At 47.0% G+C, this 17,020-nt stretch overlaps 1 protein-coding gene across 1 annotated transcript in view; it reads left to right on the forward strand.

Annotated features, from left to right (window-relative positions):
• The window catches only part of LOC147624734 (uncharacterized), a 60,489-nt gene that overhangs the window by 29,112 nt on the left and 14,357 nt on the right, over positions 1–17,020 (forward strand). Inside the window, exons 4-6 of the mRNA XM_086819766.1 lie at positions 7,906–8,039; positions 8,146–8,308; positions 8,455–8,633. Of these exons, the coding sequence (XP_086675892.1) occupies positions 7,906–8,039; positions 8,146–8,308; positions 8,455–8,633 (476 nt within the window). The remainder of the gene's footprint in view (positions 1–7,905; positions 8,040–8,145; positions 8,309–8,454; positions 8,634–17,020) is intronic.

The following is a 17,020-nucleotide window of genomic DNA, read 5'->3' on the forward strand; positions in this document are numbered from 1 at the left end:
AATCCAAGTCGCATTTGGATGCTTTTCATGTTCCCTCTGAAGAGCAGCAATCCTACGCCTAATAGCTCTCTCCTTGTCCAAAGCCACCTGCTTCTTAGACAAGGCAATGCTATGATAATGATGGCTGGTCGTCTCAAGAGCTAGCGCAATATTATGACGAGGATCAGGACCATCACAAGATCTCCATCTCTCTCTGATCTCAAGGGAAATGTCAGCATCTAGATAAAGAGAGTCAGGGATACGGATACGGGGAGAGGCCGAGCAAGCCCCAGGCTCCCTGAGACACAAAACGACGGGGCAATGATCGGATTTGGTGGTGCGAGGCATAATAGCAATGGTGCCTCCTCTGTCCAAGGACCAATCATCCACATAAAACCTGTCCAGACGTGCAAAGATGCTCTCATCCCCGCTCCTACGGTTATGCCAAGAGAAAGATAAGGAATTTGGCCTTCTCTGGAAGTCATCCTCAGTCCAGCAATCCCTTCCAAAAAAGGAAAGCGTGAACCTCTCCCATGAGGCTCGCTCCAAAGGGTGTAAACCCCCTTCGCGTCCACCCTTCTTGTCAGAAGGTTGCTCAACCATATTAAAATCTCTTCCCACTATCCAATGATCAACTTGGGGAATGACATTTTTAATGGTGTTCCAAAAGGCCACCCTTTCACCTCTCACGTTAGGTGCATAGATATTCAAGATTCCCAATTTCTGACCCTCATGCATGATCAAGATCCACTGCGCTCTAGCAGGGATGATAACACCGTGTCCAATAACATGAGGTATAATAGATGCTGCCACTGAAATACAAACACCCCCTCTAGTCCCAACTGCCGAGGACCAGAAGGTGTGGCCAGAAAGCATCTTACCAGTTTTGCCACACTGAGATCTATCCAATTTGTGTTCCTGCAACAAAAGCACATCCACAGACCCTCCTGTAACAGCAGGGTGAAGTTGGTCCTTCAGAAGGCGCTTCCTACCACGGGTGGAAAGCCCTCCAAGGCCCTGAACATTCCATGAGACGATTCTCATGGAAGAGAAGAGGGTTTGACCCCCGATCTAAGAAGACAATGGACAGCTTGAGGACGCCTCCCATAATGCTGGAGGACGGGAAAATCCACAGGGCAAAGTCCACTGACATGCCTTTGTCCGAGGCCCTGCACCGTGCCTGCATATGTACGAGAAACCTGTTCGCCCTGCGGGGCATCAAGGGCAATGGCATCATGCGGAAAATCCTGCAATACATGATCCCCACTATGCTGAACATCCTGCATATCGCCCCCTCCAAGTAGAGAGGACTCCACAAAGTCATCTTGATCTGAAATATGATCTCTTTGCAAAGATGCATCAGCTGACACATCCCTCTGACCAGAAACATCATCTATCTGTACATGATCCGGGGAAGCCTTCCCATCAATCGCACCAGGGGGGTGGGCGTGAGACAGCACGCCGCACCTGGCGGATTGAAGGACGGGAAGGAACCAAGGGAGGTGGCGCTTGAAGGCACGCTTACGAGGCCTCCGTGACCTCGAGCCCGAGGACAATCTTGAGCAAAGTGACCCTGTTGGTGACAAACCTGGCACTGATTGGGTTTACCTGCAATCTCCATACGTTGCTTCAAAGGGCCACAAGGGCCCGGAAGCAAAACATAGTCCTCAAAGAGCTTAATGTCACGGGCAAGAACCGTGACCTTGGGGACAGCATCCGCCGAGGCAGTGACCACCTGGACAGAAGATGTCGGCAAGGCGTGAAGGGGGGGCACTTGAAGAACAAGCCCAAAGGCAGACCCGATGGCCTCTAACATAGGCCAATATGCGCATGGAAGACCTGGAAATCTGAGAGTAATCGGGAAATGGTTCCGGTCTTCCTCAACAAGGTCAAAGTAGCTGGAGTAGGGAAGAAAGAATATCTTCCTCGGGCCCAATGGCAAAGGGCTGCCCTTCCTGACCATACGGTGCTCGGGCTCTGGGTCGCCTAGGATACCCACACGTGCGTCGAGGAAGATATTGGAACAAGAGTAGAAGTTGTTTTGTGAAATCGGGCATGGATCTGGTTGATTGACCTTGCTGGTCTTCAATGGATGAGTCCACGGCTCTTTATATGGATCTGTTGGTTGATCTTGCTGATCTTCAACGAGAGTCCATCTTGATAAGTGATTATATTGCCGAGTATTATGGGCTAGGAATTAGGAAACGGCCCCTGAGTGGATAGGTGGTGAGCGTCCTAGTTGCCAATGATGCCATAGATACTCTGATGAAGGAATGATGGGAAAATTAAGAATCAACTGGATAAATTAGAAGATGGTGATCAGTGATACTATGGTTTTATTAAAGGATTGTTTTAAACTGGTTGAATCTGTGAAAAGGCAATTTCATATTGGGTGTGTGAGTGGTGTGACTAGTTTTATTTTTGCATGAACATCCGGCTAGGGGGCCTTGGAACTCTTTTCCTTGGTACCCGAGACAAAACCTAACCAAATTCTTAATTGGATCCCATCACTACAGTGGTTGGGCGGTTGGCTAACCCATGGGACTGGTGGATGGGGTTAGGCTGGACTGATGAATCCGTAAATCGAGACTCAAACTTTTGTTTTTACGATAGATAAAATAAATCTCGGACAGTAAACTGTTCTATGGATAGGAATCAACGGCTGTGCCTCTTGAATGGGGAAAGAAGCGTTGATCCCAATGATCCAAGTGCAAGTTTCTTCCTTGATCTGACCAAGTATCTTATAGATGTAATTGGATCAGCTCGATCACAAATGATTTTGACTACGTTAGAATAAAAAGTTATCCCGGTGGAATCGCCCGTGCTGTTTGGTTGCAAACTTCAGATGGCCTGTGTTCCAGATGGATGTCAAATCTGCTTTTTCGAATGGAGATTTAGAGGAGTTTATGTTGAGCAGCCTCTTGGTTTTGTGATTTAGGGACAGGACACCCATGTATATCATCTGCAGAAAGCTCTTTATGGTCTCAAACAGGCACCCGGTGCTTGGTTCAGAAGATTGATGCCTTCTTGTTATCTCTTGGCTTTGAGAGGGCATATGTTGATAGCTATCTCTATGTGCTTCTTTCTGATGGAGATATTTGTGTCATTGTTTTGTATGTTGATGACCTCATTCTTTCTGGCTCAGATACTGGGTTGGTCACATAGGTTTAGTCCAAGCTTTCAGACTCATTTGAGATGCCTGATCTTGGCCTTCTACATTATTTTCTTGGGTTGGAAGTTTGGTAGAAAGATGAATGTATTTCATTTCTCAGCAGAAGTATGTGAAGAAGCTGCTCTCACTTTATGGGTTGTCAGATTGTACATCTCTCTCGTCCCATGGATCCCAATGCCAAGTTATCCAAGGAGGATGATACACCCTTCGTGGATTCCACAAAGTGTCGACAGATTATTGGCTCATTGCTTTACCTTGCCAACACCCGTCCAAACATCTCCTATGCTACGAGTGTTCTTAGCCAGTTCTCATCAGCCGCTCGAAGGTCTCATTGGCAGGAAACTTTGAGAGTTCTTCATTATCTTTGAGGTACTTCAGACTATGGTATCATCTACTCCAGTGGTGTTGATTTGGTTGGCTTCATAGATTCTGATTGGGCAGGCTGTATTGATACTCGGAGGTCTATATCTTGATATTGCTTCATGCTTGGTTCTAGATTGGTTTCTTGGAAGTCTCAAAAGCAGAGGACTGTTTTTGCTTCTTCCACCAAGGTTGAGTATAAATCCTACCTTCTCTCCTCCACGGAGGCACTTTGGATTCACCAAATTCTGGAGCATTTGTGTTGTGCCGACACTTCCCCGGTTACTATCTTCTCGGATTCTTAGAGTGCTATTGCTCTAGCACAGAATCCTGTGATACGAGGACGATTTAAGCATATTGCAGTGCATTATTATTTTGTACGTGATTGGATCGAGTTGGGAATTCTTCGATTGGCCTACTGTTCTACCAAGGACAATGTAGCTGATCTCTTCACTAAACCACTTCGGAGAGCTACTTTGGTGGAGGTGTTACTTCAGCGTGTTGGTATTGGACTGCCCCTCTAGCGTTGAAGACAAGGTGTTGGATTATATCATCTCCAGAGGGTCTACATCATCTTTTCATGCTTGTACTGGTCATTTTATGAGATCCTGCATTGGCATATTTTAGCAGATATTATTCAGCAATTTTCTACCATTTTTAAAGCATTTTATGCTACTCGTTTGTTGTCGGCCTGCTACAGCTAGCCGACCAACACTCTGGGGGAGTATATAAGGGCTGACTCCCCTTTGAACTTTCCCCCATTTCATCTCATTCTTTTGCATCTTGTTAGAGGTCATTAGCAGCTGCTTTTGCTTCTTATCATTGTACAGCACCTATGGGCTTCCCTCGTGCTCAGTTTTAAGCAATAAACATCAGTTTCCAGCATTTACAGGTCTCGTACTTGGGCCTACATCTGTGTTTTCTATTTGCTTGACTTTCTTTCAAGGTCGGCCATCCAAACATAGGAGTTGGTTGGCCATGTCACCTTGAGGCCTACTGCATGGAGTGTGAATTCCGGCATGAGGTTTACCCCAGAACCACCGTCGATGATTGCCCTAGATGGTGGGGTACCATGAATCTCCATAGAGAGGCAGAGGCTACGATAGTCTATCAGGGAGGGATTGGTACGGCTAATACCTATGCAACCGGCAACACCGGAGGGAAGGGGAAACCCACCATACTTCCCACCACTAAAATTGGTGGTCGTACCATTGAATTGTTGCAATAGTGTACTGAGACATTGTAGGACGTTTGGGCTAATCTGGAGTAGATCAAAGAGGTTCACTGACATGGTATTTCCCTTGAGTAGATCCTCCACAGAGAAAGGTGTAAGCTGTGGTTTGGAATGTGGAAGAGAGAGGGTAGGTGGTTTGTCTGACACGGAAGGTTGGTTGTAGAGGTCCTTGAAGGTCTGCAAGAAGGACTGATCTATGACTCTGCGGGGAATAGACATAGCTTTATCATTCGGCTCATCCCCTTGTTGGTTTTGCGCAAGGAGGATTGGTTGGACCAGGAGGGTTGGCTTGGCCTCCCGTGTTGCCGAGGGTGGGGTTACCAAGGTTAGAGCCACCATAGGAAGAGGTGGAGGAGGTTCCTTGAGTAGATCCTCCACAGAGAAAGGTGTAAGCTGTGGTTTGGAATGTGGAAGAGAGGGGGTAGGTGGTTTGTCTGACACGGAAGGTTGGTTGTAGAGGTCCTTGGAGGTCTGCAAGAAGGACTGATCAATGATTGTGCGGGGAACAGACAGAGCTTTATCATCTGGCTCATCCCCTTGTTGGTTTTGCGCGTGGAGGATTGGTTGGACCAGGACGGTTGGCTTGGCCTCCTGTGTTGCCGAGGGTGGGGTTACCAAGGTAAGAGCCACCATAGGAAGAGGTGGAGGAGGTTCCTTGGGTGGCACGTTGCTGAACCTCTTCTGACTGTATAGCAGCATATTGAGAGAGGATTTTTGGATGGGCTAACCAATCTACCACGGGAGCGTGTATTGGGCATGCAGAGAGGACACAATATGGAAAGAGGACGCAACGCATGCAGAGAGGACGCATCACGGAACGAGGACGCAACAGAGAGGAAAGGGTGAGCTATCAGGACTCCCAGTTTTGAGAATCCCACCGGGTGTGCCAAAGTTTAGTGTACCTATAGCAGGGCTGGTTGCCCGGCACACTACGTGGTGGCTCTTCTCTAGATAGTATGCCCGGAGTCCTCGATGCTCACAATGCAACACAACGGACACCAAGTAGCAGAACACAACACAAGAAGAGACATGCGCAATAAGCCATGTCGCACTCTCACTAGTCTCTCCACCACAATAAACATATATGCGAACCGAGTTTTGGAGGGCTTTAGAAGCTCAAGATCATTGTTGGTCCCGTACATGCTTAGAACCTTTGGCCTCTTTGTGACAACGTTCACCATGCAAGATGCAACTGAAAATACATGGCTCACGCAATCAAGCTTCCCCACATCCTCAATCATCAAGTCAAGGCTGTTCGTTGCACAAGGTGTCCACACAATCTTGGGGAACTCCTCCTAACATCTTGTCCATGGATACACAATTGGACCCATTGTCCATGATCACTTGCACAATGTTATCAAGGCCAATTTCATTGATTGCTTGGTGCATGTGGGACATAATGAACTTCCCTATAACCACTGTCCCTACCATCGATGCATCTATGGCATGAATGAACATTGTGCCTTTGCAGGAAGACACAAGAATGTTGTACACATTTCTCTTCCACACATTTGTCCATGCATCACAAACCATACTTTGCCCAAGTGCCCTTGAGAGGCTTCATTTGTTAGAATGCGCAGTGGAGATGATGACCAGATCTGGGAACACGAGAGCAAAACGCAATGCAGAAAATTACAGCACAAGAGAAAGAGAGATAGAGGCGTGTTTCTCTGCTCTATATACACAAAGAAGATCCCTACCCCTCCCGACCCTCGTGTACCCCCTTACTGTGTGTGGGTGTGTGGGGTGAACAGACTCCCATGTCTATCCTCTCACCTCTGGAAGCCGACTCCCCTGGCATTGATGTGTCTCTGTGTATAAGACCAAGTCTCTCCCTCTAAATGTCTCCTCGAACAGGCCTGCATCTGTCCTGAAGACACCAATGCAGTTCTAAACCGCAATCTCTAGCTTGGTCTCATAGGTCTCGTGCCATCATTGAGCACCAGCATATATATAGACGATGCGAGAGAGAGCTGTATTAATGTCTACTAGAGGCCGAACTTGACCTATGAGACAAATCAATGTACAACTGTCAATGTCTTCTGGATGTCCAGAAAAAAAAGGACAAAATGAACATGAAATAAAGTATGAAAGTACTGAACTAGTGGGGGGTGTGATGGATGGACCACTACTGCTAGAGGCTCAATATGCAACCTATATGCCTAGGGTATACAAGAATGCGGTGCAGATCTGTCTAGCTCCAACCAGTACCATAATGGGGGTGTAATATGTGATACATAGGCGATGGCGAGGCAAAAATACCTCGGAGCATGATCTCCGGGTGTGAGTGTTAGTAAGCTAGCCGCTCCTGGATATGGTGCTGATGTCGAGCCTGTATCTCTGTGATCTATCTCTGATGTAGTCTTGGAGTCTGGTAGCCTGGTGCTCATGGTCTCCGTGTAGATCGGAGGTCTGCAGTGCGCTGAAGTGTAACCCCCCCCCTATGTCAGGGTAGGCACTGGGAGAAATCAGTGAGCTGGAAGAAATCAGTGAGCTGGAGCTGGAGCTGTCGCCCACCTCTCCCTGTGGTATGAGTCCGTAGGAGTGTCTCTCTATGGATCTGTCTCTCTAGCAAGAACTGGCCAAATCTGCGCTGGTCTGCGGATTCCATGATCTGGTGGAGTGAGGGATGTCCACTGAAGATGGTGGTGTATCTCTCTCTAATGACACTATATGCTCTGCATCTGTATACATAATGTTCCTCACTCTCAACCTCCACCTGGCATACTCTGCATATCCATTCAGAAAAGGTGTTTGTCTGTCAAGTATTTCAATCCAATGCAAGCTTTATTTGGGAGCAAAAACGTCTCATCTTGTTGCAAACATAGAAGCTTCATTTAGAAGAACAAGGAATTTAGGTAAATACGTTTTAAAAAAAACAATGGAAGCATTGAATATTTTTCAGAAAGTTGATGCAGCTGCATTTTGAAATTACCATGCATATTGTGACTGCAACTATTGACATTGACGTGAGCATCAACTAAATAGTATGCTTGGACACAATGGTCATCATTAGTGCGTTGTTACAATTTACCATGTGTTTGAGCCTTTAGTATGCATCTCCACTTGATATTTCTACACTGGAGCTTTATATTGTGTATTGAAGAGCAAACAAGTTGCATCTTCTTGATAGGCTGATACATGCTGATCTGGTTATCAGTGTCCAGCCTTGGAGCTATACTCCAGTTGAAAGATGGATTACTTTTTTCGGGTTCTCAGCATAGTTGCAAGAAGATAGTTATGTTTAGTGGCCTTCTTATGGAGGAAACTGCTGCATTCAGACAAGTGTTATTGGTGAGTACATAGCCATTTCATTTTGTTATAGGTGAGTATATTCAGACGACTGTTTCCTTTTGTTCACAATTTTTACGTGTTAAAGTGTTTTTGTTCGATATGCCAGGAAGCTGCAGAGCATTGTATTGCTATTGACTTCATCCAAATCTCTCATCAACACGCTGACCAGAGGTCTTTGAAAGACGGTTCACATGAGCAGAGCTCCTTGCCTGATCTTGCCATCAACATTGGAGAATTTGAGAATTGTACTTTCCAGCAAGTAGCATGGGGTTGTTTATCAACTCTGCCTGCTTCTCTTTGTTTCGGTTTATTCAACCAGATGCTTTGCACTCGTTTTGAACACTTATGATTCAACCAATGATCTTTGAGATCATGTACTGACATGTCCAGTTAGCCTTTGGCGAAAATGATATAGATATCTGGCAGTTTGCATCACTTGAAAAGCAATGGATTCAAGACATGGTCAATGATGTTGAAGGTCCCATGGAAGTTACACTTATTTTTCGAGAGAAACTTTACAAACACAGAGATAGAGTCTTTTGCTCCTTGCGTCCCCTGCTGATACGGCTGGCGGATACAATACAGCCATGCCAGGTCCGTGATGAACTCTCCAGTCTCATACAAGCTATGTTCTAAGCTATGTTCTAACGTGTTGTATAAAAGGTGAATTAAAAGAAGTTATCAGTTACAAGTGAATGTCCTAGAATGTTGTTTAAAAGTTGAATGAAAAGGGGTTATCTGCTGGCATGCCCAAGACACTCGAATATAGCTACAAGAGCTTCCAAGTATTAACAAGATTTTATCAGACTATTTTAAGTTTTATTGTGTTCTATTTCTTTTTCATTCATAGAAGCTCAAGCTACATATGAGAAACAATCCTTTGTAAAGTGCATTAAATCTTTCCAATATCTATGAAGCCAATATGGTGGCCTTTTCAGTCAATAACTATGAAGCTAATACGCTGGGCTTAGCAGTCACCAAGGCTTAAAAAAGGATCAAAGATTTATTAATTTATTGAAATTAGTGCACAAGGCTGTTTAAGTGTGAGACCACCTCACGGGTAGGGGCTCCGACATAATTAATGGACTCCATTTGTTGTACTACTGTCTTTGTCATCTTCTTAAAGAAAAGCTATATGTGACAGAATATCCCCTATCACCATTTCTGTAGAATGTACGTTGATAAAGTGGCATGATTTGAAAGGGCTGTTTTTCCTTTAGCCCAGACCCTAAATCCATCCTTCTTTATCTCAATGACATTTGTTGTAATTTTCTCATTGTTTCAACAAGCAACTGGATGAACTTAAGGCCATTGGGATCTTGGACTTTGGTCAAAGCAAGGTTATGATTTTTCACGGCTTGAGAGGGCATGCAAAGTCATTCTTCACATTGAGGAACCGTTGAAGGTGGTCGATTCATACACTTACCTTGAGATTGTCTACAATTATCATGAACCATGTGGCATATTCTGAGCAAGGGATAGGATTCTCTTGGCTGTTTCGATGAGATTGCTAAAAGTCTATAGTTTGTCGTTGACTAGTTTATTGGAGATGAAATCTTGCAAGTAGAGATTGGACCTGATGGATTGGCTACATTTTGTGATGTCTTCGACTGTTTGGGGTAAAGCCCTTGGTATTGTCGGAAACTTTCATTTTCACCCCATTTGAGGCTTCATCACTTAAGAGGTTTATCTTGAATCCCTCTAGCAGGTGCTTTACTAAAAACATGAACTTGAACTGGGCAAACAAGATGTCTAAAAGTGGTGATATGAGATAGTACCTATATAGCAAGGAGCAGCAGATCAGTCCTATTTGATGAAAGAAGGATATTTCTTGATGATGACCAACAGGTTACGTACAGTCATGATGTGTGTGATCATGAAAATACCTATCGTCATTAAGTGAATATGTGGTCCTCTAAAGAGTGCATCTGCTTCTGATATCCCAGGAGTGAACACAATCTGGAAATTAAAGAAGTTTCAGCTACCTGGTCAGATATTGCTTACACTCTAGCAGTATATAGATGCGATGCCTTGATGTGTACCTGGGGTACTGGAATTGTATGTGTAATAAAGTGCACAGATCTGGGAACCACTTAACTATTAATATGATGTTGTTTACACTCTAGCATCCACTTGGAGTAGGATTCGCGAGTATCGATGGGACACCTTGATGTGTTCCTGGGTTCTGGTATTGTATATGTAATAGGGTGCGTAGATATGGAACCACTTAACTATTAATATGATTAAGGGAGGGGGGGATGAGGGCTAAGGAGGGAGCATGGAGGAAGAAGGGATCACCTATGGTGAGGGGGCCGCGTGGGGGGGGGGGGAATCTGGATGAGTAGAGCGGGTCAGAGGGCCTCGTGGTAATCTGGATGCCTAGAGCGGGATCATGACGAGGCAATGGTCTCCAGAAGGGAAGGGGAGGGGGGGGGGTGGTTCCTCGATGGTGTTTTGGGGTGGTGTGGTGTGATGCCCCCCCCCCCCCCCCCCCTCCCCCCCCTTGGGAGTTCTATCCAGCCCACCATGGGCCTTTGGCTTGGGGACCCGAAGGAAAGTGCCTCTTTGTGGGGGACCAAGCAATCACTACCTTCAAGCGCTCAACACTCCCTCTCCCTCCCCTCGAGTCGCGGTTGGATCCACACTTCCTCTCCCTCCCCTCGAGTCGCGGTTGGGGATCCAACCGTGACACGAGGGGAGGGAGAGGGAGTGTTGAGCGCTTGAAGGTGGTGATTGCTTGGTCCCCCACAAAGAGGCACTTTCCTTGGGGTCCCCAAGCAACCCACCAAAGGCCCATGGTGGGCTGGATAGAACTCCTGGGGGGTGGGGGGGCATCACAGGTGGAATTCACAATGCTTTCCGGCTTGCATTGCTCGATCATTGGAGAATTCACAATGCTTTTCATGTGAGTCTATTGTGGAAGTATGTGGGGCTAGAGCGAAAAGAACCTATTGTAGTAGAGCTGCCAGAGGTTGATGAGCTAGAGGAAGTTATTCAACCTGAGCAGATTGTGTTTCACAAGGAGAGAAAGCTACTTGCTGGGTAAGCTTTGCAAGTGATACCTTGTGAAGACTATTTGCCTATTGATGCAAAATGGGTTGATGAAGACTACTCCAAAGATTACCCATAGCTTCTTTAGGTGTATTTGGAGGCTTTTCAGTTGAGGTCAACTCTTTAGAAGCCAAGGGGGAGCCAGGCACCACCAGAGGCCAGCCCAAATCGTGGGTACCTCCGTAGGCCATTTAAGCCCCATGTGGTTCTCTTTAATGGGGGGGGGGGGGGGGGGGGGGGGGGGGGGGTTAGAAAGGTGCCCACCTTCATTAAAGGTGGGCAGTGGCACATGTCAAAGGGGGGTTGGACCTCTTCCACCAACCTCTCCCACGATTGCTTTTCTCTCTCTCTCTCTCTCTCAGAGCTGATGTTGCTCGCATGTTTTTATGTTCTTAGTATTCCATGACGAGTTTCCATGGAGTATCACCCCAGTGAGATAGCTATATTTATGTTTTCATTCTGTTTTATTTTCCATTCCATGATGAGATATGCCATGGACATTATTTTACCGCTTTGGTCTCATAGGCCCATTGGGTCTTTAGTAAACGCTTAATATATCTTTCTTTCTTTCTCTCTCTCTCTCAATGAGATAGCTATATTTATGTTTTCATTCTGTTTTATTTTCCATTCCATGATGAGATATGCCATGGACATTATTGTACCACTTTGGTCTCATAGGCCCATTGGGTCTTTAGTAGACGCTTAATATATCTTTCTTTCTTTCTTTCTAGCACCATTGGTGTGAAGCAAGGATGTCCACTTTCCCCCACGCTATTTGGGTTATACATTGATGAGGTGGCTGACTTCATTACATGGGGAGACAGAGATAGAGTTGATTTAGCAGGTACCTCAGTACATATTATGCTTTATGCTGATGATATTGTATTAGTGTCTGAGTCTCTAGGAGGTCTACAGCAGCATCTACCTGCACTCGATGATTTTTGCACACAGAGGGATCTTACTGTGAACCTTGGGAAAACCAAGGTTATGGTCTTTCATACATCGAGACAGGGCACGAGTCAGCTGACATTCACTCTCGCAGGACGCCAGGTGGTGGTGGTGACATCATACGTGTACCTAGGGGTTACCTTCTCTGCAGCAGCCACACGCTTCACCATGGGTTCAACAGCCAGAGCTAGATTGACACGGGGATATGTAGCATTGGCTATGCTAGAGAGACAGTGCCACCAGGCGCATTTTCAGCAGCCCTGGACGAAGGGGTGGCTATTTGACACATTAGTCACACCGGCATTGATGTATGGAGCAGTGGTATGGGCGCCAAGCCTTGCTACCCATTGGTGGACACAGATAGAGAGACCACAGGGCCTCATGATGGCACGCATGATATGCAGCAAACCGTCAGTACCTCATGACATTATCCGAGCAGAGTTTGTTGTGCCTCCTATGATGGTAGAGGCTATATTTCAGACTATATGCCTGCTAGATAGATTCAGAGAGATGCCACAAGACAAATTGTCATACAGAGCTTTTGAGACATCTAGACAGCTGGCTGAGGCAGGAGACAGAGGATCATGGTATGCACAGGTCACACATTGGTTCTCACAGCATGGCCTAGACATGGATCATCTACCACCATTCCAGTATGTGACAGGGATGCACCACATATCCGTCTCTCTCATAGTGAGAGGAAGAGAGTATTGAGACAGGACCTATGACAGCTCTATACACGAGAGACATGGATATCGCCTACACAACCTCTTCCACCGAAGATGCTATACTACAGAGATCACTTCATGAGTATCACTGATGATGGATTTATAGAGAGGCCTAGATACATGGAGGGCTTTTTACCACACGGCTCCCGAGTGGCTATTGGTCAGCTTAGAGTTTCATCACATCGATTGGAGATTGAGATTGGCAGAGCAGCACGGATCCCCCGAGAGGAGAGGGTATGCAGATTGTGCAGAGAGGAGGTGGAGAGTGAGGAGCATTATGTATGCAGATGCAGAGCATATGCAGCCATCGGAGAGAGATATCCCATTTTATTCAGAGAGCCACATTCCCTACGCCAGATCAAACTAACGCACATTGGGGAGATTCATTCTAGACATACAGCGTCACAGAGAGACATCATTACAGGCTCAGACAGCTCCAGAGGGGGGACGAAAGACACAGATTACTACATTTTTTCAGAAATGCATCCCACTCCCAGCCCCTACACGGCTCGGAATTACTCTCCAGAGAGCAGAGACACTCAGAGCCCGCAGGAGACACAGGACACCTGGCTTTCGGACACCACGCCTATACCAGAGAGAGATGACAGAGATCAGAGCTCAGTTTCACAGAGAGGGTGCGGAGCGACTGGCTCGCTTCAGAGCACACCCTGGCATGTTCTTCATGGAGCTGTGGACACCCCCTTCATTGATGCTTTGCATTCTCCTAGTAGTAGAGCTCCATCCTCTCCCTCACTCATTGTACTTATTGCACACCCAGATTCAGCTTTTTAGTTCAGTACTTTTTCATTTTGTTGGGATGACAGAGGATACCCGATACAGGTACACTGATTTGTCTCATAGGCCGAGTTTGGTCTTTTGGAAGACGTTAATAAAATCTTTCTTTCTTTCTTTCTTTCTCTCTCCAGGCAGAGTTTGCTGTAGCCCCGATGGTAGTGGAGGCACTCTTCCAGACAGTCATGTACCCTCATCGCATCATCAGTCACATGGATCCCCACAGGTACCTGAGGCTTGCCCTGGAGTCCTCCAGACAGCTAGCACTTGAGGGACACTTTGGAGTATGGTATGCACTAGTTTCCACTTGGTTCTCAATATATGGGCTTTGCATGGACCGCCTACACCCCCTTCAGTACAGTTTGGACTCCCCTTTCTTCGGGCTGTCTCACGAAGATACCAACTGGGTTATCCGGTCAGATCTTCTTAGCCTCTACACACAATGCACATGGATCACACCCCCAGAGCTCCCCACGAAGATGCACTTTTATAGAGACCACTTCCTCACACTCACTGAGGATGGATTCATCCAGCAGTCGGGCTACTTGAGTGTTCACATGTCCCATGCCATGCGGATTGCGATTGGCTAGATACGGGTTTCTTCCCACCGCCGGAGACAGGTAGAGTTGAGCGCATGGACCGCCTACACCCCCTTCAGTACAGTTTGGACTCCCCTTTCTTCGGGCTGTCTCACGAAGATACCAACTGGGTTATCCGGTCAGATCTTCTTAGCCTCTACACACAATGCACATGGATCACACCCCCAGAGCTCCCCACGAAGATGCACTTTTACAGAGACCACTTCCTCACACTCACTGAGGATGGATTCATCCAGCAGTCGGGCTACTTGAGTGTTCACATGTCCCATGCCATGCGGATTGCGATTGGCTAGATACGGGTTTCTTCCCACCGCCGGAGACAGGTAGAGTTGAGCGCATCTTCAGAGCCGGGAAGCTCGTACGGATACCCAAAGAGGAGAGGATTTGCCGACTATGCCACACAGAGGTTGAGACGGAGGAGCATTACATATGCCGCTGCCCAGTATAGTATGAGATCCGCGGGAGGTTTCACTGTCTATTTTGTGAGGGATTCGGTCCACTCTCCAAGATCATTGACTTCCAGGACCAGCGTTGCCTGGGTCTCTTCCTGCCTGAGCTCTGGACTAGGGACACCTTCTTGAGACACAGGCCCCAGCCACCCTGCCCCCTCCCTCGGCAGCCAACCATCACCAGTTTCTTCCGGACCCAAGAGGTGGAGGATACGGACATAGTGGATCTCGTGGATCCTCCACGAGTTGCTCTGGACCTACCTCGCTCGAGAGGAGTTACCTCAGACTGAGCCTCTGCACTCCAGCGTGCCCGATGCCCTCAAATCCCCCGTCAGCCACGATCACCTCATCAGCTCCAGATCCAAGACATGCTCCACTGCCATGGAGCTACCTCTCCGCGTGACATAGTTGAGAGAGAGCTCTCGGCCATACTCATGAACCCCATGCTTGACATTTTGGAGAGTGGTATACCATCTACTCGGAGCTGATGTTGCTCCCATGTTTTTATGTTCTTAGTATTCCATGACGAGTTTCCATGGACAGTTTTTTATCACCCCAGTGAGATAGATAAATTTATGTTTTCATTTTATTTTATTTTCCATTCCATGATGAGATATGCCATGGACATTATTGTACCACTTTGGTCTTATAGGCCCATTGGGTCTTTAGCAGATGCTTAATTATATCTTTCTTTCTTTCTTTCTTTCTCTCTCTTTGCTCCGTCCCCTCCCTCTCACTTGCGCTTGCTCTCTCCCGTCACGCGTGCCTGCGTGCTAGCTCGCTGGGTTGGCTCGCTTCGCGCCTCTATGCGTAGCCGCCGCCTTCGCCCACCCTTCCTCACGCCCCCAAAGGAGCAAGATAACTCTCTCTCTCTCTCTCTCTCTCTCTCTCTCAAAGAGCCACGGCCCCCACCCCGATTACTGATCCTCAACGTTGGCAGAGTTATGCAAAAGGTCTTTATGATGTTCTGCACCAGCCACTCATCCCTCGCCCCACTGAGACTCCACCGACCTCATTGGTTTTCTTTACTACCGATATGGTATCTCGAGGTATACATAGATTCCAACATGGGAGAGCTGAGGATCACACCGGCTTACAGGGTGAGCATTTCATTTATGCAGCTGACACACTCTCTCCTTTTATTGCTTACCTCTTTAACATGGCTCTGGTAGAAGGTTGCCCGGCTGAGTGGACGATGCACACTATTGTACCGATCCACAAAGCTGGGGACATGTTGGACCCCGGTAATTACAGGACTATCATGATTGGTCATACCTTGGCCAAACTCTATGGGGCTATCCTGGAGGCAGAATTGAGCACACAGGCTGAGAGGGAGGGGCTTCGTGCCCTCGTCAGGCAGGTTTTTGGGCGAGCCTTCTCTACTATTGATCACATTTTCACCCTGAGATGCTTGATTGACCAAACTCGGGCACGGAGATAGAGACTCTATTGCTGTTTTGTGGACTTCCGCAAAGCCTTCGACATAGTCCCGAGAGAGCGCCTCTTCCACCGCTTACAGACATTGGGCATACCCCCGACATGATGTGGGGGATTTACAGATTATATGAGCAAGTGTTTGGACGAGTTACATGCCCAAGGGGACTATCTGATATGATTGCCAGCACCATTGGTGTGTAGCAAGGCTGCCCTCTCTCCCCGACACTCTTTGGCTTATACATCGACGAGGTAGCATACTACATCATACACGGAGGAGGCTCTGGGATTGACATCTTAGGTACGACTGCACACATTCTATTATGTGCTGATGATATGATTCTTGTGTCGGATACTCGCACAGGGCCACAAAGGCATCTACAGGCCCTGGATACTTTCTGTGCGGAGCGAGGACTCACAGTGAACCTTGGGAAAACCAAGGTTATGGTCTTTCATACATCAGCAGCAGTCAGATGCCAGACTATCCTTACACTAGCCCGGGGACAGGTAGAGGTGGTGGGCTCATATGTATACCTTGGGGTCACATTTACCAGCTACCAGACACCACAGCTACACCACAGAGAGATCGCGGCCATCCGGTCTCGACACCAACATGAGGTCCAGGAGCAGTCAGCACATTTTTGCTCTGATCTAGGACGCATGTTCCAGACATTTACGGCATCCTCAGATCGGATGTATGACATATTGTACCCAGACTATGGGACTGGATGGAGTTAGGAGTAGATAACATATCATACTTGTATCACCCCTTCAGCATATAGAGATGCATTAGTAGCCCTAGTACTCCATCCACACCCTCTCGTTCGTACACCACTATTGAGTCCCCTATGGTCGTGTTGTCATACTTGTACATTTTATTCTCACTCCACATTTTCCTCTTGATGATTGGAGGAACATCATTGTACTACTTGTTTGTCTCATAGGCCAATTTTGGCCTTTTGCAGACGTTAATATATCTT

Source organism: Cibotium barometz, chromosome 25 (assembly GCF_041138505.1).
Source record: "Cibotium barometz isolate CiBa-2024 chromosome 25, ASM4113850v1, whole genome shotgun sequence".
Classification (NCBI taxonomy): domain Eukaryota; kingdom Viridiplantae; phylum Streptophyta; class Polypodiopsida; order Cyatheales; family Cibotiaceae; genus Cibotium; species Cibotium barometz.